This window comes from Doryrhamphus excisus, chromosome 9 (genome assembly GCF_030265055.1).
Source record: "Doryrhamphus excisus isolate RoL2022-K1 chromosome 9, RoL_Dexc_1.0, whole genome shotgun sequence".
In the NCBI taxonomy this organism is placed as follows: domain Eukaryota; kingdom Metazoa; phylum Chordata; class Actinopteri; order Syngnathiformes; family Syngnathidae; genus Doryrhamphus; species Doryrhamphus excisus.
In genome coordinates, this window is record NC_080474.1 from 2774539 (window position 1) to 2800356 (window position 25818).

The 25818-nt window shown below is 46.1% G+C and overlaps 2 protein-coding genes across 6 annotated transcripts in view; one reads left to right on the forward strand and one right to left on the reverse strand.

Moving 5' to 3' along the window:
• cdca9 (cell division cycle associated 9) overlaps positions 1–25818 on the forward strand; it is a 137491-nt gene that overhangs the window by 67898 nt on the left and 43775 nt on the right. The gene's annotated exons all lie outside the window — the stretch shown is intronic.
• xirp2b (xin actin binding repeat containing 2b) lies at positions 1056–24953 on the reverse strand. 5 transcript variants are annotated; one of them, XM_058081822.1, is made up of 9 exons: positions 16393–16539; positions 13982–14138; positions 12495–12626; positions 12064–12153; positions 11749–11803; positions 11583–11671; positions 2615–11420; positions 1269–1399; positions 1056–1203 (listed from the first exon to the last, which is right to left on the reverse strand). In XM_058081822.1, the coding sequence occupies exons 2-8, from the start codon at positions 14030–14032 to the stop codon at positions 1308–1310; spliced, it is 9315 nt and encodes a 3104-aa protein (XP_057937805.1). In that variant the 5' UTR covers positions 14033–14138; positions 16393–16539; the 3' UTR covers positions 1056–1203; positions 1269–1307. The 5 variants fall into 5 exon arrangements, with proteins under 5 accessions (XP_057937805.1, XP_057937806.1, XP_057937809.1 ...); XM_058081823.1 differs by lacking the exon at positions 16393–16539 and adding an exon at positions 16207–16335; XM_058081826.1 differs by lacking the exon at positions 12495–12626.

The following is a 25818-nucleotide window of genomic DNA, read 5'->3' on the forward strand; positions in this document are numbered from 1 at the left end:
ATGAGCTACTGTAAAATGGGTTTAGCTGCAAGTAGGACAGAAATGGAGAATGATTTATTGCCACGTTATAACACATGCATTCATGGGTTTGTCTGCACACCAGGTGCCAAAACGCTTTAGCGGTGGACAAACCCAAGAGACCACTGCAACGATTTCAGCTCAAACAAAGTAAAGCACTGCTTTTTTTCCAATGAAAACACAACAAGTGGAGAAGGTGAAAGTGAAAGTGAAGGTAGACATATCATTCCAAAACACAATAAGCTTCTTTTCTCCATTGGATCTTTTTACATCTCCCCAAAAACTACTTAACACTTTTTTACTTTGACATAGCGATACACCAACCAGAGTATAGAGGGGGAGGAGCTACCCGCTGTGGCCCAGCAAGGTGCACCATATTCGGGCACATGCTCCAATCAGCTGCTGTGATGCCATGGAGGCCTCTGGCAAACTTTTTTCACTTTTCAGGCGTTTCAGCTGGCTGATACAGTTTTTCACCTGCTCCATGATTTTTCTTCTCCTCATTGCTCACCGGCACAGTACAGCCAACAGAAACCGACGGGTTATGGTATGGGCATGATGGGCATGAGGTCCTATGGGCCACATAACGTCTTGGACAAGGAACTGTTGTGCTGAAGGATCAAATAACTAAAAGAACTTTTTGCCACACACTTGCTGTCTCTTTCGCTGGTGATTTAGAAATCCAACATGACCGCTACGCATGCTTTCTTCACGTACTCTTCATCCTTCAAAGTCCACCTCATCCGGTCTTCATCGGCTCACTTCAGCATTGGTGTGTTCCAAGGACGCTTCGGAGCATCCTCCCTGTACTGCTGTGTGGGGGGGTCGTCTTGCGGGGGCCACAGCGGTTTAGCAAGGTGAATGTCTTCCTCCACTTTAAAGCTTTTCTTTGGGGAGCGGGCCTGTGGGGGCCAAACCACTGATATCCTTCCGCCCTGCGCTTTACTGTCATCAAATGCTTCTGTGGTTAGCTTTCCACCAGCGTGAGTGTTATCCCTGTCAGCTGAGCTTAAGCTGCTCCTCGAATATCTCCATTCCACTTTCTGCTCTGCAGGGACGGATCCGCTGCTTCCTGTGGGGGCTTTCTGCTCCGGTCCATTATGGGACATGCCTTTGGACTTGAGGAGTTGTTTGTAGTGGTGCAAACAAAAGAAGTGTCCGTGGAGAGAGACGTAATTTCCCAGGCTGCGAGCAAAAAAAAAGACTTACTTGGTGAAACGTCTATTTTGAGCGACGCCGCCTTTATTTACCTTAATTTGGTTTTGCAGTGCTCACAGAAGAAACAGGATTTATGGTACTTTTTTCTGTCCACAATCCATCCATCCATCGGGTAAACCCTCCGTCGACACACCGCGCACAGCTCCGACTTCGGCACTCGAGCCTGTTAGGGGCAAATGTGAAGAAAATCAAATAAAGAAAATAATACATTCAAAAACTGCACATGCTGAGGATCAACACAACACATCAACACACACAAGATGCATTCAAGGCCTTATTAGCACGATCTGGTTCTTATTCTTTTCTAATCCCATCCTTTGTAAAATGACTTTATTGCAACGCTGTCCAAAAAATGTCCTCCCCCATAGGAGCTTAGTGTCCTGTCTGTCCTGTCCCATTTTTGTTTCTTGTTATATTGTATTGTTAGGACAATAAAAAACAACAACAACAATGAGTCAGTGTGTGCCAAAGCTATTTGCTAGTAGCTAGCCGGTGTAGTGTGGCGGGGTGTCACTACTCCAGTAACATAGTTCTTGGGCGTTATTAACAACATTCAGAACAATAATTACTAGAAATGTTCAATCTCATAAGAAAGTGCGTGTGAAAGCTGGCGATGCACGATGCGCCAATCCCATGCCCAAACCCCGAAAAACTGAAATGCTGTGGTTAATACGATGACAGTTTGCATGTTAACACCTAGCATGATAGCGTGTGTCATTCATTCATTCATTCAGATAATACCAGAAAAAAATGAAAAAAACTGCTAACATGCTATTGTTAGCATACCAGCATTGGTAACATGCAAACTGTTAGCATGCTAACACCAAACCAGATACCACTGTCTATGTACGTTTATATGTTTGAAAATATTAAACAAATCTCATATGCTAATTATAGCATACTGGTAATGTTAACATGCTAACACTGTATGCAAGTTTATACTTTTGAAAATCGCAAAAGACCCTAATATGCTACATCTTAACATGCTAAAATGCTAACTGTTAGCATGCTAACACCAAACATGAAAATACTGTATATTTCAGTTTATACTTTTAAAAATAGCAAAAAATTTGAATATTGATATATTATTATTTTAGCATGCTTGTAATTCTAACATGCTTGCTGTTAGCATGCTAGCTGGTAGCCTGCTAACACCTACTTGAGAACAAGTATTGTAGAGTATTGAGAAAGGCGTGTGTTCATGTCTTGCATAAGGACTGTGAATGATGGGCAACATTCAGCAAAAAAGTGCACATTTCCTTGAAGGTATCAGGAAGACAACAGCTGGAGTCTTGGCCCCCACTGACACTCAACCCCCGTCAACATGCCAATGCTCAGCACAAGCACATCTTGTTGCTCATGCTTGACGGTTCTTTACCAGAGATGGCGCTCGTCTGATGACACGACACGACCCGTGATGTCACCTCCTCGGACACGGCATAGCCAAGACTCTCGAAGACCGTCTCACTCTCTTTCCACGTTTGGTGGAAGTTTTTCAGCAAGTTCTCTGTGGCCTCTTGGTCGTATGTTTGTGTTCTCCTGGCCGCCACCGCTTTCCTTTTCACGGCGTCAGCGTAGGAGAAAGGTGGCGGCTGTGTTGACGCGCCGCCAGACTGCTGACTGACGTTTGTCCTCGTGACCTTGCTCCCAAATTCATCAACCTCTGTGATTGATTTGCTCTCCGAAAGAGCTGATGGATATGTGGGGGTGATTTCTTGTACGTTTTCCTGGGGTGGCGGGACGGTGCTCTGCTGTACGCCTCCCTCTGCCTCTGGAGGGCTCTGCAGGTTTAACGTCCGGCTTGACATGGGCTCCTTCTGATCCCTATGCTCTTCACCCAAAGAGAAACCTTCCACATTCATTTCAAAAACATCCCTAATTGCTTGGATATCAAAAGTGGGCATGCCCTGATCGTCTGATGAGACGTCTTCCTTCGCTTCATTGTGAAGCCACTCTGCGGAAAGTGGGAGGATCTCCTTTCTGATTGTTTTCTCCGTTGATGTCAATTGATCTAAGAGAGCAGACAAGTCAACCTTGGGGAGATCCTCCTTTTCTTTGTGTGAATGTTCCTCTTGGCTTTCCTCCAGGTCTGGGCCGAGTCGTTCGGGAATAGGAATGGGTTCCTTGCGTCTATAGGTTGGATTCATTTCAGCTTTTTGGGCCTCCTCAAAGAACGCTTTCTTTTCTTTAACTGAGGCAGATGATGGCTCAGCGGTATCTTCAGGGACACTCTGGATCTCAGAGCTACTCTGGGGGTCATTTGCGTTCAAAGCCTCTGGATCTTCAGAGGTATGGTTGTCTATCTTTGCAGGTTCCTTGTCAAGTGTCTCCGCTGGGCTGCAGCTGCGTCGTTTTATCTGGCAATGGAATGACGCCGGTGTTTCCACAATTTCCGATTTCTTCTCAGAGATCAGTTGTGGAGAAATGAGCGGTGGGGGGGTGACGCCGCGTAAGAGCTTGGCCGTCGTGTCTTTGAGCCTCTCCAAGTTCTCTGCTTTGTCAAATGTGGGTGAGGGTGTGATTCTGGTGAGGCGTGCCGTAGGGGTTTGGCAGCGCCGTGGCGGCGGCGTGGGAGGTGTGGCCGGCCTGTGCAGCAGCGTCGGTGACGGGGTGACCCTCTGGGGGGACTGTGTCCTTCGGATGGACTCAATGGTGATGAATGTTGGCGAGGGAGGGCGCGTTCTCAGTGAGGGTGAGGGAGCTCGAAGATCGGTACACTTCACTTGACTTGTTTCTTCTTTCCTGCTCTCCTGGAAGGTCTTTGTTTGGTTCTGCACTTTGGTAGAACCAACGCTGATCTTGGATATTGTGGTGCCCGTAGCCGACTCCTCAACAATCTCACACAAACGCGTCTCCTTCATATCAACTTCTTGAGTTGTTTCTTCCACAGTAGACCCCCCTGGTGTGGGACCCACTTCTGAAACCGAACCAAGCACAGTTTTGGAAACCGCTTGGATGTGAGGAATGAATCCCGGCGCTTGCTGCTTTGGAGCTTCCACTTTTGATGTTGATTTGACTTTTTCGGACTCAACCGCCTCTTTAATTGGGTCGGCTCGATTCTCCTGACGAACGTCTGTCACCGCTTTCTTCTTTCGCACTCCCTCAAGTTGATTTTGAGGTTCCTTGTGTGGTTCCTTCTTGGTGTGAACGTGTTCTTCTGAAACAACTACGGCTTGGAGTGTTTGATTGGACCTTTCTGTAATGGCCACCTTTGATTCCGTGCCAGCGTCCTTAGTTTGACCCGATTGTGCCCCCGCTTTCGACTTTTTGGGCTTCTTTTTCTTCTTTGTCGGTGTTGACGTTTGTGGCTGGCTGCCAATGCCATTTAAAGTCTTTATCTCCTGTTTTAACTCTGCTTTCATCTCCGTTGCCGGAAGCTTCTCCTCCACCTGCGTCTCCCTCTCTTCTGCCATCTTCACATCCAGCTGAGTTTCACGGTGATGACTCTTTGCCACCTTTTGATTGGCTGTGTCAGCTTTAATTGTCACAGTAGCTTCCGTCGTCTTTGATTCATCAGTGACTTTTTCTCTGCTTGTGATTTTATTATCAGGGTCAGCTGCCGTAATATTTTTCTCAGATGTTTGTTTTTTTGTCTTGGTCTCCGCTTGGGATTTCCTGAAAGTCTGCTGAGGTGTTTCAGGTGTGACTTTTTTAACAGTATCGTCTATGTTCCTTTTAGGTTTCTCAGATCCTTTCACACGTTTCTTCTCGTCAGCTGTTTCTTTTTCTGTTTTTACTAAACTAGCGACTGCTGTGTGAACTTGCTGGGTAACAACAGCCTGAGTTGAGGAAACAGAGACCGTTTGATGAGTCTTTTGTCTGCTGGAAGTCACGGAGGAGGCCTTTTGGATAGAGACAACATTGGAGGTCTCATTAGAGAGCATTTCCTGCTTGGCAGATGATATTGTGGTGGAGCCTGTGAGGATTCTTTCCTGGCTGGCGCTGACGTTGCCCTGGATGCTACTGGAGATGACAACCTGCTTGGATGTGGAGGAGTCTGAGCTGTAAGACGTCTGCTTTCCCTCATCAGCAATGTTCTGAAGAGCCACAGTAAGGGCGTCATTTACATGAGGAGGAGTTGGAGTGCTCGGAGGAGTGCTGTCCTCCTTCAGTTTGCGGTACTTTTCCTCTGCTTTTATTAACGGGGTGTTAAATTTACTGGCTTTGCCTTTCATCTGAGGAGGAGGCGAAGGAGGGGGAGTGAATTTTATAGGAGAGATGCAAACTTTCCTTAAAGGTCGCGGCGATTCTGGTGGTGGAGGAATTTCAGAGGTTGAGGTTGATGTCCGTGTGGTCGTTACGGACTTGCTCACTCCTGCCACATGGTAGGATTCCACTTTGGACTCCAGCTTGGGGACAGGGCACAAAGTTGGAGCTTTCACTTTCTTGACTGTCATCTTTTTGGCCTCCACTGGGGAGACCTGAACCACTTCTGCTGGAATCCTTTCTAGATCTTGCTCAGGCGGAGGCGGAGGGAGGAAGTCCTGTTCGTTGGTAAGAGGCGGAGGTGGAGGAGGAAGGTGATCAGCGTCAGAATCCACAGAGGGCGGTGGAGGCGTGGGAGGAGGGGGGAGGTCCATGTCGAGCACAAGTGGAGGTGGAGGAGGAGGCAGATCGGGCTCTGACGTTGGTCCTTTCAGGGTGTAAAGACTGGTTTCCACTTTGGTTTTATTTAATCGTATCATTCCTTTTGGTTTCAGGTTGCAGAAGTCAGTTTTTAATGTTTTAATGCCATGATTTTGTGTGATTGTTTTGTGCTCCACAACGTTTTTAGCTTGCTCGTTGCTCCGCTTCTCCACCGTACAAGACGTTGATTGAATGCTTTCAGTTTCACTGGTGACAGACTGACTCACAGTGGAAACGGCGGTTTTTATTTTCTGCGCGTTCCTCTGTGCTTCAGCATTCAAATTCTTAACGGGAGGCCTCTGCTTCACTCGGACTCTCCTGTAGGCGCCCTGTCTCACTTTGGGAGCTTCACGCTGTGCAGTTTCCAGCAGAGACTTGATGGTGCCTTTCACGTCACCCTTTACCACTTCCTCCTTTTCTACCTCCGCTTGCTCGTGCATCTCATATAAAGACTTGATTGACATCTTGACACCGCCTTTCAGCTCTTCGATGCTGCAGCTCCTTTGCATTTTCGGAGAGGAAGGAGGCTCCATCAGGAGCTGAATTGTTCCTTTGACGTTCCCCTGAACATCTATCTCCTGCTGGCACGCTCTCTTCTCAGCGGAAGCATCGTGTAGGGATTGTATGGCCGTGTGAATATCGCCCCTCACAATTTCTTCCTTCTCCACCTCCCGCACAGACCGCTTGGCCAGCTCCAGAGATCTTAGCGTGGCTTTAACATCTCCAGGAACGAGATCCTCAACAGCAGCTTCCACCCGGGAAGATGCAGATTTCTCAAGAGATCTCAGAGCTCCCTTGATGTTTCCAGGAATGATATCCGGCTTCTCCATTTCCCTGTGACGATGTTGCGCCCTCTCGAGGCATCGCAGAGTTTTGGGGATGTTGCCTTTCATCACCTCCTCTTTCTCCACAACGACGGTCTGGTTCGCTGACTCAGACAGGGAAGTCAAAGCAGCTTTCAAATTCCCTTTCACAATCTCGTCCCTTTGGTGACTCTCCGACGACGGGATGGGTTCCGTCATGAAAACTTTCACCGTGTTATGAACGTCGCCGGGTATGACATCATCCACCGTGCGCTCCACTTGAGTTTGGTTGCGACTGAGGATGACTTTGGTGCCCTTGATGTCACCGCCGATGATCTTCTCTTTCTCTATCGTGTCGCTCGGCTCTTCATCGGGTTCTAAATGGAGCTGTTTCAGATAGCTGAGGGCCCCAGATTCGATACACGTGGAGTAAAAATGGACATTTCCCTTCTCAGTGTCATCCACCGTTATCTTCTTGGTCAGGTCGGGCTCATCCTGGCTGGAGAGTCTCTGCAGAGCGCTCCTGATGTCTCCTTTCACAACACCTTCTTTTTCAACATCAACACAGTCCTGTTTGTTTAGAAGGGAATATATGGTCATCCGAACATCTCCTTTCTCGTCCTCCTGAATGAGAATTCCATGTTTGGCAGAACCACTTTCACCAAAAAGCTTATTTATGGCTTCCTGGATGTCCCCTCCTATAACTTCTTCCTTTTCAATACTTTTAGCGCTCTCCTGGTTGAATAGCTGCCGCACCGTGGTGCTGATATGACCCTTCTCTTCAGACTCGATGACCACCTGCCGCTCCTGTTTTTCCTGTCTGTTGAGTAGGTTCATCATGATGGTCTGCAAATCCCCCCTGATGACCTCCTCTCGCTGAATCTCAGGAGTTTGCTGATTCATGAGGTGATATTTTGCCATCCTAACATCTCCGATTTCATCAGATTCAATCAGTATTCCTTTGGACGTTACCATTTTCTGACTGTAAAGCTCCTCGAGCGTCCCCTTGACGCTCTTGCCCATAATTTCCGCCTTCTCTGATCTCGTCGCGTTAAAGTCATCAAAAGGCGTCGTTTCAAAGAGCCATGTTGTTGACTTTACATCCGCTTTGAGAATTTCCTCTGGAGCGACATGCGTCTCCTCGCTCTCGTCTACTTCCTTGATGTGGTCGAGGGGATTCTTCTCAAAGAGCCACACGGAATGCTTCACATCTCCCTTCGCCACCTCCTCCTTTTGAACGCTCTCAATCAGGTTTTCCGAGCTCAGGCTTCTGATTTTGTCAATGGACTGGGTTTCAAATCTCCACCTGGCTGTCCTGACGTCAGCCTTTTGTATCTCGCTGACGTTGACGGTTCTGACAGACCCCTGCCACGCGGCGTCTGACTCGAAACGATCCTTATTCATTTTCACATTGCCACCTTGAATGTCCTCCACGGTCTTCATCAGCAGCTTACCGTCTTCACAAATCCTGTCAAGAGGTTGGGTCTCAAACCTCCACTTTGCTGAGGACACGTCTCCTTTTTGCTCGTCCCGCTGTGTGACAGATTTTATAACGTACACCTCATCCGAGTCCTTGATGGCGTCAAGGGGTTTGGTTTCGAACAACCACCGCGTTCCCACCACATCGCCTCGTGTCACCTCTTCGCTAGTGACAGTGGTGACCTCGTGGTAATAGCCGTCTTTGTCCTGGATGGCGTAAAGAGGCTGGGTTTCGAACATCATGGTGTAGTTTCTGACGTCGCCCTTCTCCTCGTCACCGCACACAATCTGCATTTTGGACAGCTCGGTTTCAGAGGCCGCCTCCTTGATTTTATCCAAGGAGAAGGTCTCAAAGATGAAGCGGCCCTGGTCTACGTCCCCTCCGTGTACATCCGTTACAGTGCGGCCTTTCACCGATTCCTCTTGGCCCTCATGTATGGCGTCTATGGACTGGTTTTCAAAGAGCCATTTGCAGGTCAGGACGTTCCCTTTCTGTATGTCCTCGGTCTGCGCTCTCTTAAGATGCTGCATCACTTCCTCAGAAGTCGATGTGATGATATCGGGTGTGTTGTGCTCAAAAATGTACTTCTTTCGTGACACGTCTCCAGAAGCAACGTCAATCTCGGTGATGCGCTTGAAAGCGCTCACATCCTCCCCAGAGAGATTCTCCAGTGTCTCTGTCTCGAAGAGAAAGCACGCCGTTCTTACGTCTTTCCCCCGAATGTCCTCTTGATTGACAGTGCATGTTTTCAGTGTGGTCTCCGTCTCGTCGCGTATGCTATCGAGTGCTTGTGTTTCAAAAAGCCACGTGCACGTTTTAACATCCCCTTTTGGCATTTCCTCACATCCATTTTCACTCCTTGAGTCCCCCTTTTCGTACAGGACGTCCATCGGTTGGGTCTCAAAAAGCCACTTGCAGGATTTGACGTCTCCCTTCACCACATCTTGACTTTTACTTTCCATCTCCTCATCCTCAATGTTGCTGAAGTACTTTATGGAATCCAGAGGCTGGGTTTCAAAGAGCCACTTTGCAGTTTTAACGTCCCCAGATTCCATTTCCTGTTTGGATACGCCCTTAATAATTTGGTATTTGTCAATGCTTTCGTCAAATTGGTCGATGGGCCGCGTTTCAAACATCCACTTGTATGTTGTAACGTCTCCGCTCACCACCTCTTCGTGACGCACGGTCTTCACCTGGTGGAAGTGTCCGGAGCCGTCTTGCATGGCATACAGGAGCCCCGACTCAAACAGGTTGGTGTTAGATCGGACCGAACCGCTTGTGACGCCCTCCACCAGCATCCTTTGAGACTCATCCCATCGGTTGAAATCTGTGCTCTCAAACATTAGCGTGTAGTTTGACACGTCCACTTTGTCAATTTCTTCCAGGTCGATTGTTCGGATGACCTCCTTCCTTTCATCTCGGATCTGCTCCAAAGGTTGGCTTTCAAATCGCCACTTTTGGTGGCGAACATCTCCCCTCTCCTCCTCCGCTTCATCTCTCTTTTTCAGCTTGCCCACCTCTGCGAGCTCCTTGGGCTCCTCGGTTGGGATGGTCTCGAAGTAATGCCTGGCTGACTTGACGTTTCCGGCAATAATTTCCTCCTTGGTGAGCGGGAGGCTGTTGGAGTCATCTTTCAACGTGTCCATGGGCTGAGTCTCAAACACCCAGCAGTTTTTACGAACGTCTGCTCTGCAGCGTGTGCCGTCTTCCTGCGTGAGGTCCTCCTCAATGTTGACCGTGCGCGTCACCTCTTTTCTCTCGTCTCGGATGTGCTCCAAAGGCTGACTCTCGAAGCGCCACTTCTGGTGTCTCACATCGCCTTTCATTTCTCCGTTCAGCACCGTCTTTTGAAGTTTTCCTACTTCAGGGAGGTTCCTCCTCTCGGTTTGAGGGCTGCTTTCAAAGAAGTTCCTGGCCGATCTGACATTGCCCCCGATTATGTCTTCAACAGACTGAGGTTTGCGGTTGGAATCATCCTTCAGAGAATCCATGGGTTGAGTCTCAAAGACTAAGCAGTGTTTGCGCACATCCGCCCCGACTATCTCTTTCTCAGTGTTTGAACTTTCCAGCTCGTCCAGGGAATTCAATGTCTTTATCTCAAACAGCCATCGACCCCAATCACCTTTGCTGCTGTCTTCCATGGAGAGACTACACAGCAGCTTCAGCGAGGAAGGAGGGTCCTTCGCATCCAGTGGTTGGGTATCAAAAAGCCAACGTGACGCGATGGAGTTCTCCAGTTCCGTTTCAATTTTGCGCACAGATTTAATCTCCAGCATCTGACTGGACTGTCCCATGATGATGCACTTAAACTGAGTGTCAAAGGTGCTTGTGATTGTTTTCACCTCGTCATTGATTTCTTCCAACACTGATCTCAAACTCAGCAGGCGGCTCTCATCGACGGTCTCCGTGTGTCCGAGCTTTTCCATGTGCTTACCATCCACCATGTAGATGGTGGCGTTGCCGTCCTCTTCTGTGAAAAGGATCTCTTTGGTGAGCTCCTCCTCCCTGATCATTTTATTTAGACTGTCCATGGTTTGGGTTTCAAATAACCATGCTGCGGCACGCACGTCTCCTTTGTCAAATTTATTGAATTTATAGTCTGTGGAGTTGGCGTCGCGTGGACCCAGCTCATCCACGGTCTTTGTCTCGAACATCCACGCCGTGCGTCTCACGTCCTTTCCCAGAATCATCTCCTTTTCGCTAATCTTTGTGTTATCGTCGCCTTCATCGGGGGATTCATCCTTGATGGCATCCAGTGGCTTGTTTTCAAAAACCCACCGCCTGGCCTGAACATCACCAGGTAGAATCTCTTCCCATTCGTATTCTTCATCGGTGATGTCGGCATCCTCCTCGTACGTGTACTCTTGGTTGTTCACGCTCTCGTTGTACTCGTTGTAGAAGTCCTCTTCGATATTTTTGCGAAGCTCGGGGTGAATGTGCTTGTACAAACGTTTCAGCTCAGACATGTTCCTTTGCTTTATGTAAGCTTCTCTGCTAAGAAGGTTCTTTGCTGGGTTTGCTGGTCCTGCCTCAGGTGAGTAATGCCCGGCAGGAATATTTTCACCATCTGATGGCATTTGGAGTAAATCGGGCGGTGGCGGCGGAAGGTAGTCACAATCCTCAATGGCTGCTGGTGGTGGCGGTGGAAAGTCCTGCTCGTCCATCACGGCTTCCATTGTTTCTTCTGCTGCCGCCACCGTGTGCACCTCGTTAGTCGCTGTGGTGCTCTGGCTTACATTGGAGGACCACTTAGATCGATTGATGTCATGGCCAATCTTATTCAAAGGGCACAAGTGTGTAAATAACTTGAAATCCCCCACATAATTCCACATTATAATTATCCCTGCAGATAAATCTTTTGTTGCCATTATGGACACAGACATCTACAAAAAAGGCATGAATATGAATAATTTCGGTCGGGAAATGCAAATGATCACCTTGATTGGTTTATGCGGGGCGGCCTCCTCTATGGTTCTTTCAAAGTGAGCTCTCAGTTCTTTTGTTGTGTACCTGGGAAATTCCTCTTCTGCTCAGAAAGAGAGAAGAAGCACCACTTCCGTGAGCTTGCTAGTGACAATGACGCAATGCAGGTCAATAGCTTACCTTCATTTTCAGGCTTTATATCACTCTTATCCAAGTTACTGTCACTGTCTGACACCTACGTGCGTTTTAGAAGAGACACAAGCAGTTAGAAATCATTTGGTGCAAATATGCTATACTGGACACAAAATTAGCTAATGTTGTATAAAAAGCATTAAAAAAAAGCTTTAAAAATGGAACAATGAAGAAGGCAGTTCCAAACAAAACATAACATATTTAAGCAAAGTTGATCATTAAAACTCTTAAACGGCTGAATTATTGACCCTGGTTTTGCAACGATAGAGGAAGCCATTCTGTGACAGATGAAAAATAAAGTACCGTGGTTTCTTGGCTGGAAAGTATCTGCTGACCACCTGAGACCACCCGTCGAGCGCCGCTTGACAGCGAGAGTTCTGAGTGCGACATTTCCTGTGATGATGAAAAGAATGGCGTCAGATGTGCGGCGGGTGTGTGGAGTGGATGCCGTGGATGCACCAGTGTGCTCTTAGGCTGAGTCGATCATCATCACACTGTCACTTTCCTCTCGGTGGTGGACACAGCATGTCTACATGCGCGTCACAGTACATGCACGTGTGATGATGTATGAATATAAATCATATTTCCTGTTTTGCCAACAATAATAATTCCTCTCTATCAAGTTTCATGAAAATTGACTGAAACTCCATGGAGACATAGTTAAGTACGTATAAGAAGGGAATTAGTACTAAGTCATTCTTATTCTTATTGTCTGTCATGCATGATGCTTCTACCTGCACGCTTCTGTGCTGGAAATGGAAGTGGCTAACATGAGATGTGCTAGCAGAACTTTCCTGGATCTCAAACTGTTTCCTCACACCGGCCAGCCCCCCGGGCAGGGAGCAGACCTCGGGTTCCTCCATGACCTAACAGGAGGCAGGGAGCTTCGTTAGACGTCTCCACACCTTCAACTCACAGCATGTCTACATGCACGTCTACATGCACATGTGCAGCTCCATCTACATCTCCAGCATCCCCCCCCCCTCTCCTCACCCACACCACAAACTCACTTCATTCATTTTCCTTCTTACAATACAGTTCTCAAGGGGCGGTTGAGGTCACAAGACCTCACCAGATAAAATCCATCTCACACATGGCATGTCTCAGCCATGGCATGTCTAAGCCATGGCATATCTGTCTAAGCTATGGTAATTTCTGTCTCACCCATGCCATGTCCGTCTCAGCCATGTCATGTTCCTCTCAGCCATGGCATGTCCGTCTCAGCCATGGCATATCTGTCTCAGCCATGACATGTCCGTCAATGCCGTGGCATGTCCGCCTCAACCATGGCATATCTGTGACAGCCATTGCATGTCTCAGCCATGGCATGTCTGTCTCAGCCATGGCATATTGGTCTCAGCCATGGCATGTCCGTCTCAGCCATGGCATATCCCTCTCTGCCATGGCATGTCCGTCTCAGCCATGGCATGTCCGCCTCAGCCATGGCATATCTGTCACAGCCATTGCATGTTCGCCTCAGCCATGGCATATCTGTCACAGCCATTGCATGTCTCAGCCATGGCATGTCCGTCTCAGCCATGGCATGTGGACTCTCTCTGCTGGCTCAGTAGCGAGTCTCCATGCGGTGGGAAAGATAACGTCATGTCTCAAACCGTGACAAAGTGAGGGAGGAATATTCAAACCACGATATAGTGAGGGACACCCGGATGACCTTACTTTCATTCTCGTATGACAGGAATGTTATAGAATAAAGGTGTAATGGTGACACTTTGACGCTGAAGTGAATAAAGTGAAGGATATGATTTTTCTTTTTATGGAAAACACAATCAAAGGGGAGGCTGAAAAGCCATATAGGTAATATTCCATGGATTGACTGGAAAGCCTTAAAAGTGAGGGTTTAGCGTTTTCACGTCCTGTTAAGCGCTGCCAGGAGAGAGTCATGTTTCTTTGCTATTTATGCACGCGCCCTTGGAAGGCTTCTGATCCCTGCTGCAAAACTGTCATCACCTCCACGAATATGGCCTGACAATATCAGCGTTAAAGGTGACAATATCAGCGTTAGAGGGTACAATACCTGCATGCTGCAGTACAGCAACGCTATACCTTGCAGCACAGAAGGACCACAAACACACCAGCATCATGAAAGCACACCTCCACTCTTCTTCTAATCACAAACCAGCAAGGAGGAACGTCACGCTACATATGAAACGTGCTCTGCTCGGCATGGCGTGTTTTTTTTCATGCTACATATGAAACGTACCCTGCTCGGCAAGGCGTGGTCTGCTCGCTGGGTAACAGCAGCCTGGTACATGATGGTCTTACGGTGGGTGGGCGGTGTGGGCCCAGAGTGGAACTTTCTTTCTATGCTTGAAATCTTTCAGGAGGTCCCGCTCGGCTTCAACGTGCGCTGCCAGCAGCTAAAGACAAGAAAGCGGCTTCACCTTTCATGCACTTTTCTCCAATGCAACTTCTTCAACATCTTTTAAAAAGCCGAACAACACCAAACATCTGCACATTATCATCATGATATCAATCAGCTGTGTCCAAACAGGCTCCCGGCAAGGGGCCATGTCCTATAAAATGAAAGGACGCTTGGGTCATTGTCATATTTTCTTAATATGACTTAATATGTCATATTTTCTCAATATGACTTAATATGTCATATTTTCTTAATATGACAATATAGTATATTTCATAATTGAAGCATCTCAGTTTTGTGTTGACTTTATATCCATAATATTATAACTCTCTCCTCTACCAAATTTTCCCCAAATGACAACTTTATTTTCTCATTTTCTTATGGTGTCTCGTAATATTCTGACTATTCTGACATCTAAATATAGTAAACTAAATATAGTTGTGATTTTTGGAAAAAGTCGCAACTTTACAAGAATTAATATACATATGCCAATAAACAAGTAATATTGTTAGGCGGGAAAGCCATGTTTGTAGCATGCAGCTCAAATATGTTTGTTGTTTTTTTATGTCTCAATATGATGACAAACACAAATTTGGTTGGGGAAAAGTTATAATAATATGAGGATTTAAAAAAAACAAAAGAAATTGAAAAAACCTGCTGCAATTTTATCAGAATAAATTATTACAAGGAAAAGTCTTTTATGTCTATTAGTCTATTATGAGATACAAAACAAAATAACTTTTTTTTTAATTAGGTTGGGGAAAAAGTTGTAGAATCTTGTGGGAATATTCCGGCAATAGTATTAGAAGAAACTTTACAGTGATTGTTAAGAAGAAAGCTGAAATTTGAAAAGACGACAGCTGAGATGCAGTTTTTTTTTACTGAAATATAAGACACAGTGGTGTGGAAAAGTCTTTGCCCACTTCCTGATGTCTTCTTTTTTGCATGTTTGTCACACTTCATGTTTCAGATCATCAAACAAATGTAAATATTAACCAATGACAACAAAACCAAATACTTTTTATCATGAAGGGGGAAAAACATCCAAAGCTCAATGTCCCTGTGTGAGAAAGTGATGGGCTAAAGCTAATAAGTGCTTGGCCACCCTTAGCAGCAACAAGTGCAATCAAGCCTTGGTGATAACTTGCTGGTGGCTTTTCCAGCATCAAGCACCGTTTGAAGGTCATGCCTCAGCATCTCCATAGGATTCAGGTCAGGAATTGGAGTAGGCCGCTCCAAAGTCTTCATTTGCTTTGGTGGACTTGCTGCTGTGTTTTGGATCATGGTCCAGATTTATCACAGTAGATCATCACACTACCACCACCGTATTTGACTTTTCTTTTTCTTGAAAGCCAGATGGAATGGGACACACACCTTCCAAAGTATTTCTCCAAAGGTCTTGAGGATCATCGAGATGTTTTACCAGCCTTGTTCTTCTTGTTCACCAGTGCTTTTGGTCTTGGAACTGTTTTATGTTGGAGTCATGAACACTGACCTTAACTGAGGGGAGTGAGGCCTGCACTTCTTTGAATGCTATTGTGGGGTCTTTTGTGACCTCTGGACGGTTCACCACTGTTCAATCATTTGGCCATTTTTGTATAATGGCTCCCACTGTGGTTGGCTGGAGTCCCAAATCTTCAGAAATGGCTTTAGGAACTTTTCCACACGGATAGATCTCAATTCATCTCTGTTAAGTTCTGTTTTTGGATTATTTTCTCCCTTCATCATAAAAGTTGTTGAGTTTTGTTGTCATTGACTAATATTTACATTTCTTTGATGATCTGAAACATGGAAGTTTGACAGGAATAAGGCAAACACTTCACACCACCGTGGCTTCTTGCTTTACAAAATATGGATATATATATGGCAAAGTTGCATCCTTTCCTTTCGGGACGTTTGGACCCCCCAGGGTGTATTTAACATCTGAGTGTTGAAAAGGATCTGATTGCCAACGTTGCACATTCCAGGTCAGTCGTGTATTAATAGAAAGTATAAAATATGAAAGATGTGGGAGGCTATCTGTGTTGCTCACATAAGGACAGAGTGAAGTCATGGAGGTGCCTTACCAAAATAAAGGTGGCCTATTTTCAACTTAAGCACGAAGGCTCGTGTTTCTTTCAAGGAAGGCGAGAGGTCAGCATGAAGACTTTGGGCAGCATTTCCAATCGCAAACTTCCTAAACATTCTTGCCAATGTGTCCCTGCAGCACAAACAAGTCCCACACGTCCAAGTTCCATTCACTCCTCACCTACCGGCTACAAAAAGTAGAAAAACAGAATCCCACGCCCCCAGCCTGCAGGGTCCAAATCCAATCCCGGTCCGCCTTGGAGACCAGCTCCAGCGCTTTGCATCCAGCTCTGTCCGACCCGCAGAGACGGACGGCTGATTTTATTTTCCAACCTCCCGCCCCCTGGCAGAACACGGGCCTCCGCTGTCAAGCCCCAATGGAAGCATTTCCTGTCACCCCCCCCCCCACCCCCAGATGATAAGCTTTCATCATCACGGCAGCTGCCACAGTCCCTCACACACACACACACCCTCGTGATGCAGCGCTACAACATGGACGCCAGCCAGCTGACAATAAACGCCGCTTCACTGCAGGGGGTCTGCATTGGGGTCAGTGATGTAATGGTGGGCCAACAGGGTGGGTGGTAGTAAATCTGACAGAAGACGCCTTCTAGAGTTGAAGTGCACGCCGCCTCGTCTTGTTGTTCGGTCCAGACGAAGACGATGGCGCCGGCCTGACTCTGGTATCTTGTAAAAGCTAAACCCATATTCATGTCTGCCAGGCATCTCGACCCCCCCCCCCCAACTCTCATCTTCTCAAGGTCCACCTGTTCTACGTGGAGGACAGCGTACCTCCATCTTTCTGCTCCCTCGTGACGGTAGCCCAATGCGTGCCACTTCAGGGGCATCCGTGGGGAGGTGTTCAGGACACATCCGAATGGTAGGAGGCCTCAGGGAAGACTCAGGACACATGGAGAGATTATGTCTCTCAAAGAGTTCTTCATCCATGACAGTCCGGATGGCTTCCAATGTTACTGGCATGACAAGGAGATCCCGCCTGAGATGTTCTCCACCATCATCATCCTTCAATGGAGCAATGGAGCTTCAGATCGTGCAAGGGTGTCAAATGTAACCGTAGCCTAATCCAATGTAATTTAACTCAATCCTAATCTTAAAAAAGCCTAAAATAACCCTATTTGACGGCCATGTTGATTGTTGCTAACACTTCAGCGTGTTGGTGGATGGGTGTGCAGTACCGTCGGCTAATTTGGAGGACGGAGGCGGTAGCCAAGGACGCGTCTCTAAAGTCCCAAAAATGAAATCTGCACACTAGTGAAGAGCACCGGCCCCCGCAGAGACGATGAAGGATGTTGCCATGGCAACACAACTCAACAATAAGTCTTCATGAAAAGAAAAGTAGCTTTTATTCAATGTTCCTTATTCATTTCTATTTCCTTACTTTGGAAAGTAAGTATGCTTGAGCAAGGCACCAACACCCAATCGGCAAATAACTCAGTGGGCGTGGCCGACATGACAATTTCACAGATGGCAGCTAGCGAGGAAATATCACTTGACAGCCCGGGGCGCTTAGGTCGTCGGTTAGCATCGCTCGACTTCGCTGTCAGTCCGTTACTGTCTCTTTAAAAGTCCCCTGTGGGGGACGTATCATCTCTCTTTCTATATCAGCCTCATCCTCACAGACGTGACCCGCCCCTAGCCGCCCCTTGTATTCGCCTCCTACAGCTTAGTAAACCCAACTCACACTCAGCATCCCCCAGCTACCACTTTGTCAGAGACGCCGCCCTTCCGTCAGGTGCTTTTGGCTCTCGGCCTGCTCCCCCTCCCAAATAAAAGCCTGGAAAGGAAACCAGCACCGGAAAAGCCCGTCGGCTCTTTTCTTTGTCACGCCGCCCGATTAAATAAGACAGACGCCTCCAAGATGTTTACGACGCGCTTCCAAAGAAAGCTGCTGATGGCAATGATGCATCCTCATATTGTATTGTATATTATATTGTATTGTATATTATAATATGTAGCATATTTCAACATGAAACGCATCATATTATATTATAAAACATATTTCAACACATCAGAACAAACACACTATTACACCAAGTCTCTGGAAGTATTCATACCGTCAATATTTTTGTACAAGCCACTGTCAGCCTTCGCCAGATTGTCCCTCATGCTACTCGGCAACGTGTTAGTCCTTTTGTGTCACTACTTTCTGGCTTTTAGTGTTCTTTGTCAGTACCTGCTTACCTGACTTTTTCTGCTGTGATTTTCTGTTGATACGTGTTTGTTCTGCCTGCTCGACCTTTTGTGGACACCGCCCGCTCCGATCTGGACATCGACCGGTCATTGTCTCAAGCCCTCAGAGAGGAACCGTCACTATCACCTTGGCCTCTGTCTCTACTGCAGCTGACCCGACCATCGCATCGTCAAGTGTGCTGCCAAACCGGCTCGTCGCAGAGGACCTCCAACCAGAATTGACTCCCGATCGACTCCCGAGTGAGGAGCAGGCTTCACAGAAAAGGACTCGACAGGAGAGACTTCACCGTCTCCCCAGGCAACCAGGAGCGCTCATCTGGTCCATGTCCCTCCCATATCCCTCAAAGGCTTTGGTCAGATCCACAAGGCCGAAGAACTGCAGGTTTTCTTTCCAACCAGTTTCTCCAGCAGGTGATTTAATTGGCGAGCTCCTTCCCTCAAACCGAAGGAGGGTTCATTATTAAAATCACCTGCTTTAGTGACCCGGCTGGAAAGAAATGATCAGATCTAATAGTAATACATTGTAAAATATTGTCAATAGCAACTGGAATATTCTTTACCACTTTCTAATGTAGTTGTTTGTCCACATACAAGGACTCAAAGTCCATGCCTTTGTGTGAGATGAGTATGAAAGATGTGTACATGTTGGCAGTCCTATTTTCATGAGTTTATCGCCTGCTCTCTTCAGGCCAAGGATGAACAATGAACACAGCTCATTAACAACCCAGTCAGCCTAGACTCTTATCAAGGCTGTCGTTAGCAATAACCTCCTGATCCTAATTAGCTCACAAAAGCAGATATATGCATCATACATCATACATGTGCTGCTTAGCATGGATGCTATCATAGCAACATTGCAACCACTTCAAATGCCATCTTTTTTTATTTGGCTCGTGCGCTCCAGTGCAAGTGGCACGTGCACACGTGCGCCAAGGCATGCAAGTCAATGACAGCAAGAGTCACGCGTGACAGCAATCAGGAAGCCACTTTTATTATTCTTGTGCCGCGCGGTGATGCTTTGCGGCGCTTCCATGAATTCAGGTCTGAGTCTGAGGCGGCCATTCTGGCTAAAAGTGCCCCGGCTGTTGGAAAATTAATTTCCTCTTTGGATCGTGGGAGAACGGGTGGTCGTAAAAGACGGCTGGAATGAAGGAGGGCTGTGAATCACAAAGAATGATGAGCTGCACTTCTGCACGCTGTACGCCTGTTTAAACTATGCAGTAGATTTCTAGAGAGCACTGCTCTGCTGCGTACTGATGGAAGAAACGCCCCTTCATCACAGCCAAACGCCCAAGCAGCCAGCAATGCCCATGTAGCCAACACTAATCATATTCTCATACAAGCAGAGACAAGCGCAGCACAACTGGACTTGCTGATGCCCTCATGAAGATGCACTTGTTGGATCATCACCATCATTAACCCCATAATACAAACATAATTTTAAAGTGGGAATATTATGAAAGCAAACAAAACAACACATCAAGTTATCATTTTTGGATCATGAGGTTATGTAACATGAATAAAGACAAAAATATTAGGGGAATAAAGTCACAATTGACCAGAAGAAAGGTCAAAGAGTGACGAGAATGACGTCAAAATATAAAAATTTCATTCAGACTAGAAAAAATTCAGCATTTTACAAGAATAAACATGGAAGTATGACACAGGACGACAGTGAGATGTGTTCAGGGACACTACAAACATCACAACCAGGTCTTTATTACGTGTGTGTGTGTGTGTGAAATGAAAAACAATCTTATCTTACTAACAAAACTCTCAAGGCAGGAGAACAAGTTGATGCATTTAAAGACGCTGGGCCAAAACGTAAACGACATGGTGTCTCTGAAGCTTCTTTAGCGAAAAGCATGTTGCTGTGTGTATCCGTGGATTCCTGCATTGTGAGGGTGTGTCACCCATGCAGATGCTGCTGGGGGCGTGAGGAAGAGAAAGAGAAAGAGGAGCGGCCACACGGTTTGCCTGATTATTAAGCCTGCAAGGCTGAGACAAACACCTCAACGCTGCTTTGATTGTCTGCATACGTGGAAGAGAAGGCTCCCTCTGGTGCCTCTCCTGCTCCTTGGATGAGAAACGAGAAAAGCAGGAATGTGTTTGCGTCCTGCAGCAAGGAAACGTCTCAGTTTAACTTTTGAACCCTGACATGAAAAGCAGAATGGAGCGTAAATCCTCTCAAGAGGCTGCTTCACGTTTCTTTTCCGAGTGACACCATGATGTCCTCTTCTCACACTACGCTACACCTATCTCCTGGCTCAGGGTGATGTAGGACTTACAGAGACCTTTACAGCGCTGGGAAGAGGGGGGGAGCAATAAGTCAAGGAGGGAATTAGACAGGCGGCCACATCCACACAAGCCACTAAATCAACGCTCAATGATGTAAGCGTGTTAATGCCCGTGCACGGAGCTCTCCATGCACACCTGCTTCCTCTGAACAATGACATTAGCATTGCAAAGCGGGGAAATGGCAACTTTTATCATGTGCAGAGTCCCTCGCCGCTCACTATGTGTGCCTCCTTACTGCACCCCCGACACCCCGAGAAAGAAAGCAAACCTTCACTGCTACATACGCTACCGTATCACAGCAACACAACAACACAACCACACCTTTACATGTCAATATGTGGCAGATGGATGGACTCTATGGCGGCACGGTGGTCTAGGGGTTAGCGCACAGACCTCACAGCTAGGAGACCAGGGTTCAATCCCACCCTTGGGCATCTCTGTGTGGAGTTTGCATGTTCTCCCCGTGCATGCGTGGTACTCCGGTTTCCTCCCACATTCCAAAAACATGCTAGGTTAATTGGCGACTCCAAATTGTCCATAGGTATGAATGTGAGTGTGAATGGTTGTTTGTCTATATGTGCCCTGTGATTGGCTGGCGACCAGTCTAGGGTGTACCGAAGACAGCTGGGATAGGCTCCAGCACCCCCCGCGACCCTTGTGAGGAAAAGCGGTAAAAAATGAATGAATGAATGGATGGACTCTAATGCTGCTAACATACACCTAAACATCACAGCATTAACATACCCATGACTATAATCTCTTAGAATGACCCATGACTATGATCTCTTAGTTGGTACAGTATCATCTGCACGCGGATTGTGGTGGACTGGACCAACACCACAACAAGTGTGGTTGATGAAACGAGCTGTGGCCTATGAGATACTTCATCAGAAACTGTCACACTCACATTGAAGCCCCCCCAACCCCGCCGTCTTTCCTCCAGCAGCAGAAGCCCATGGATGACGTACCGCGCCCATGCTTACATCTTGACAGGAACCTTCAGAAGAGGTCCTCTATGGGTTTCACCACCAGAGGTCCACAGAACACGACTGGAGGCGAGGCGTATCTGTGAGCCTGTACTGGAAGATGAAAGCTTATCGGGCTTCTGTCTTTCAGTAGGAACACCCCAAAATGCACCTCTCTCTGTAATGCCTTGTTATGCTGCCTTATTATTGATGCTCTGTGTCTTTGCAGCACGGTAGTAGTGCTGCTAGGAGGAGGATTAAATCGCTGAAGTAGCCACTGAAGTCATCGGTCAGAATGCTCTTACTCCTGGCATTGTCACTCCACTTTTACTAACTTGACCAACATTTGACACTTTACCCCCACGGCAGGTCTTCGCACCTCTACAGGTCACTGATGTGTGTGAGCGACAAGAAGAAAGGCTCAGATTCGTTTTGGAGGAAGGTGTTTGCCACCACTTCCTGCACGCGAAAATCTCGAAGCACCAACTCTAAAATGTGTCTTTAAAAAGGGCCTTTAACTATCGGGAATGGAATGCTTTTCCTCCGCATGGATGGAACACAAAACACCACGCACCTCTACAGGTCACTGATGTGTGTGAGCGACAAGAAGAAAGGCTCAGATTCGTTTTGGGAGGAAGGTGTTTCCCACCACTTCCTGCACACGGAAACCTCAAAGCACCAACTCTAAAATGTGTCTTTAAAAAAGGCCTTTTACTATCGGGAATGGAATGTTTTTCCTCCACATGGATGGAACACAAAACACCACGCACCGCTACAGGTCACTGATGTGTGTGAGCGACAAGAAGAAAGGCTCAGATTTGTTTTGGGGGAAGGTGTTTGCCACCACTTACTGCACGCGGGATAGCCAAACATCGCCGGCAACATGGAATATATTTAGCAGCTGCTTGTCCTGTGACATCGTCCGGCCTGACACCCGAGCCGGACACCCGAAGACACCGGAGGAGCCAAAAATAAACGTCTCAAGTGACAAAAGAAGACGCCTCATGACCCACATTGCAGTCACCGGGATTGATGCTATCAGCCTTTTCTCTCCTGTCCACTATTTCACATACTTGACATGATTTTGTCCTCCGTTGTTGTGTTGTGTATTAGCTTGGCTATATTGTCGATCACACCGCTACCTCAAAAGACTTCAAACAAATCCTTCATTCCTTCAGTCCATCCTCCATTTCTATAGTACTATAATACTATAGGGGTGTTAGCTCCGGTTTACAAGGCTCTATAAAACATGTTTGATGTTCATTTAAAGATCACGCCATCCTTTCGCTCTCCTCTCTCATTCTATTCCGCTATGTGGTTTGGCAGCAGTCTTCTTCGGCCTGATGCTTTCAATGATGCCTGTTTTTTTCACGTTCCTCACGCTACAACCCAATGTGGGTTGTGAGGCAACTTGGAATAGACGCTCATTGTAAGGTAATGTACTATACTGCACTGTACTATATTATAGTGTACTGTACTGTACTATAATGCACTGTACTATACTGCACTGTACTATATTATATTGTACTACAATGCACTGTACTATATTATAGTGTACTGTACTGTACTATAATGCACTGTACTATACTGCACTGTACTATATTATATTGTACTACAATGCACTGTACTATATTATACTGTACTAACTGTACTATACTGCACTGTACTATATTACACTGTACTATACTGCACTGTACTATATTACACTGTTCTATACTATACTGCACTGTACAATATTATGCTGTATTATACTATACTGAACAGTAGTATATTATACTGTACTATACTATACAGCATATACAGCACTGTAGTATATTTTACTGTACTATACAACACTACAAGTTTATTCTCGTAAATGTTTTCCATTTGTTCTTGTTTTTAATTTTTTAATGTTCTTTTGTAATTTTATGACTTTATTCCCATATTATCTTGCCTTTATGTTATTATAAATAATATTATTTGTTTCTAAAGAAATGTCTTTCTTGAATATTTCTACATTCTACTCTGACAACTATGATATTTTTGCTGATAATATAAACATATCCTGGTGCAATGGCAACATTTCGTGTTATATTACAACTTCTTTCTCATGACAGTTTGTCTGTCCGCTTGAAAATATTACAGCTGATCAGTTTAGTTTTGTGGTGAAATGATATTTTTCTAATAAAACAGGCCCTGCAGTGTGTGGAGACGCTACCGTGCATGGTCTGAAGAACATTTAGTCCGGGAGAGCTGCTACCATGGACAGTAGACTCCCCATCCATACTGCGTATCGAATGTTGTTCGCTTCCTTTTGGACTTGACCTTCTGCTGCTGCTGGAGCATCAGCTTGTCAGTCGCTGCACAGGACACTTTCCTTCGCCTCTGAAAGCGGAACATCGCTAAAAGGCCGTTATGCAAAACGTGTGCTGCTTAATTAACGTCTGCTGCCGTGCACGGTGAGCATATTAAATCAGGGGTCACACCAGTCGCAGAGCACCGCTGGCGTGGAAATGAATTCATAAACACCGGGAGCCTTCATGAATCTTTTTATTCCTGTTGGATTAGCATCCACTTTAATTGCGTTAAATAATGATTCCATTGATTCTCTCTATGTTATCAGTTACACTAATGATACATTGGGAGGATATTAGCATTCCGGATTAATAATCCATCATACTCATTACAGTATGGGCAACAACTGTATACATAGCAATATATGCAGCTATTGTTCATGTTTACTATAGTATATGAATGGTGAATGATCATTATCAGTGTCATACCGATACATCCAATCACATTAAAAACAGCTCAGATAATTGAAAATTAAAAAAACACTCAAATGAAGCAAGATGACCCATACTGTGCAGGGGTGAGGAAATCAAGCGCTATTTCTGCTACTACCGTAGTTAAAAATCTAGGCAAATATATTCATCACCTATAAAACCACAACTTCCATGTACTTTGCATTTATAGGACATTTGACAATCAATACAACTATTGATAATCCAAATATGACTGTATGCGCGTGGGACTGGATCAGACCTTATCCAAAATGGCTGCTGTTAGCGGCTACATTTAGCCGTGCATGCTAACGCCAGCTAAGTACTGTATTACAGTCAATATTCCTCACATAGCTAGAATGAAATGCAGCGCCAGTACCTTTAGCACATACTAATAATAACAAGTGCAATATTGATACACAAACACAAAGGAAAAATCAAATAATAAAAAGCTATTGGTTGTTTACCGTAGAGGGAGAGCTGTCTCAAGCGTCACTCTTACCGAGGCTGCCACCCGGTGGCAAAAACAAGTATTGCAGCTACATCTATAGACAGGTCTTTCTTTGCTCAGAATGAATGAATACACGAACTTGAAAAAAAACAACGTTGAGGTGGGAGGGTGCTATTAATATGCATCAAACAGTTAGAACAACTCTTGTCCCGAATATTATCCAGGGTGCCACTCTTGAATGAATATTTGAATACAATTTGTATTAATTTTATGGGTGATGTGTGCCATCTTGTGGCCAAACCTGGTAAGTACATTATTGTAATGACTTAGCAAAAAAGACGGACATTGAGGCGTGCCTAATTTTGATTATTTAACAATTTGCTTGCGTGTGGCAGCAGCGGAATCTTTTCTCATTACTCAGCATGAAACGAAGGCAGTGCCTCCATGCTCCATGCAACGATGGCAATGCAAATGAAACAATCATTCTAATGGGTCATCTTTGATGATTTATGTCCGAGCACGATGCTGATGTGCTTCACGGTCCCTTTTGACATTCCCACTCATTCCTACAAACCCAGCCATCATTTACTGTCCTGCACGAGCTCGTTTGTTAGCGTTGCCATGGATACGCTGTTCTCTCCTCGCCCCGCCGGAATATGACTCATACACACCAACTACTAATCACACATGGACGTGTGCTGCCACATTATGCCGTTGCATGCTTTCAAGCACATACTAGCTTAGCATGACAGGTCAGCAACATACTCACACACACACACTAGCCACAACATTATGTACAGCCAGTAAACCTGCACCTAATCCCTCCTAATTGGAGCCCATTAGGATTCCTTTTTCATAAATGGATATTTGCATAGTTATGGCATAGAAACCTTTACCTTACCACCTTTAAAACACTTGAAACAC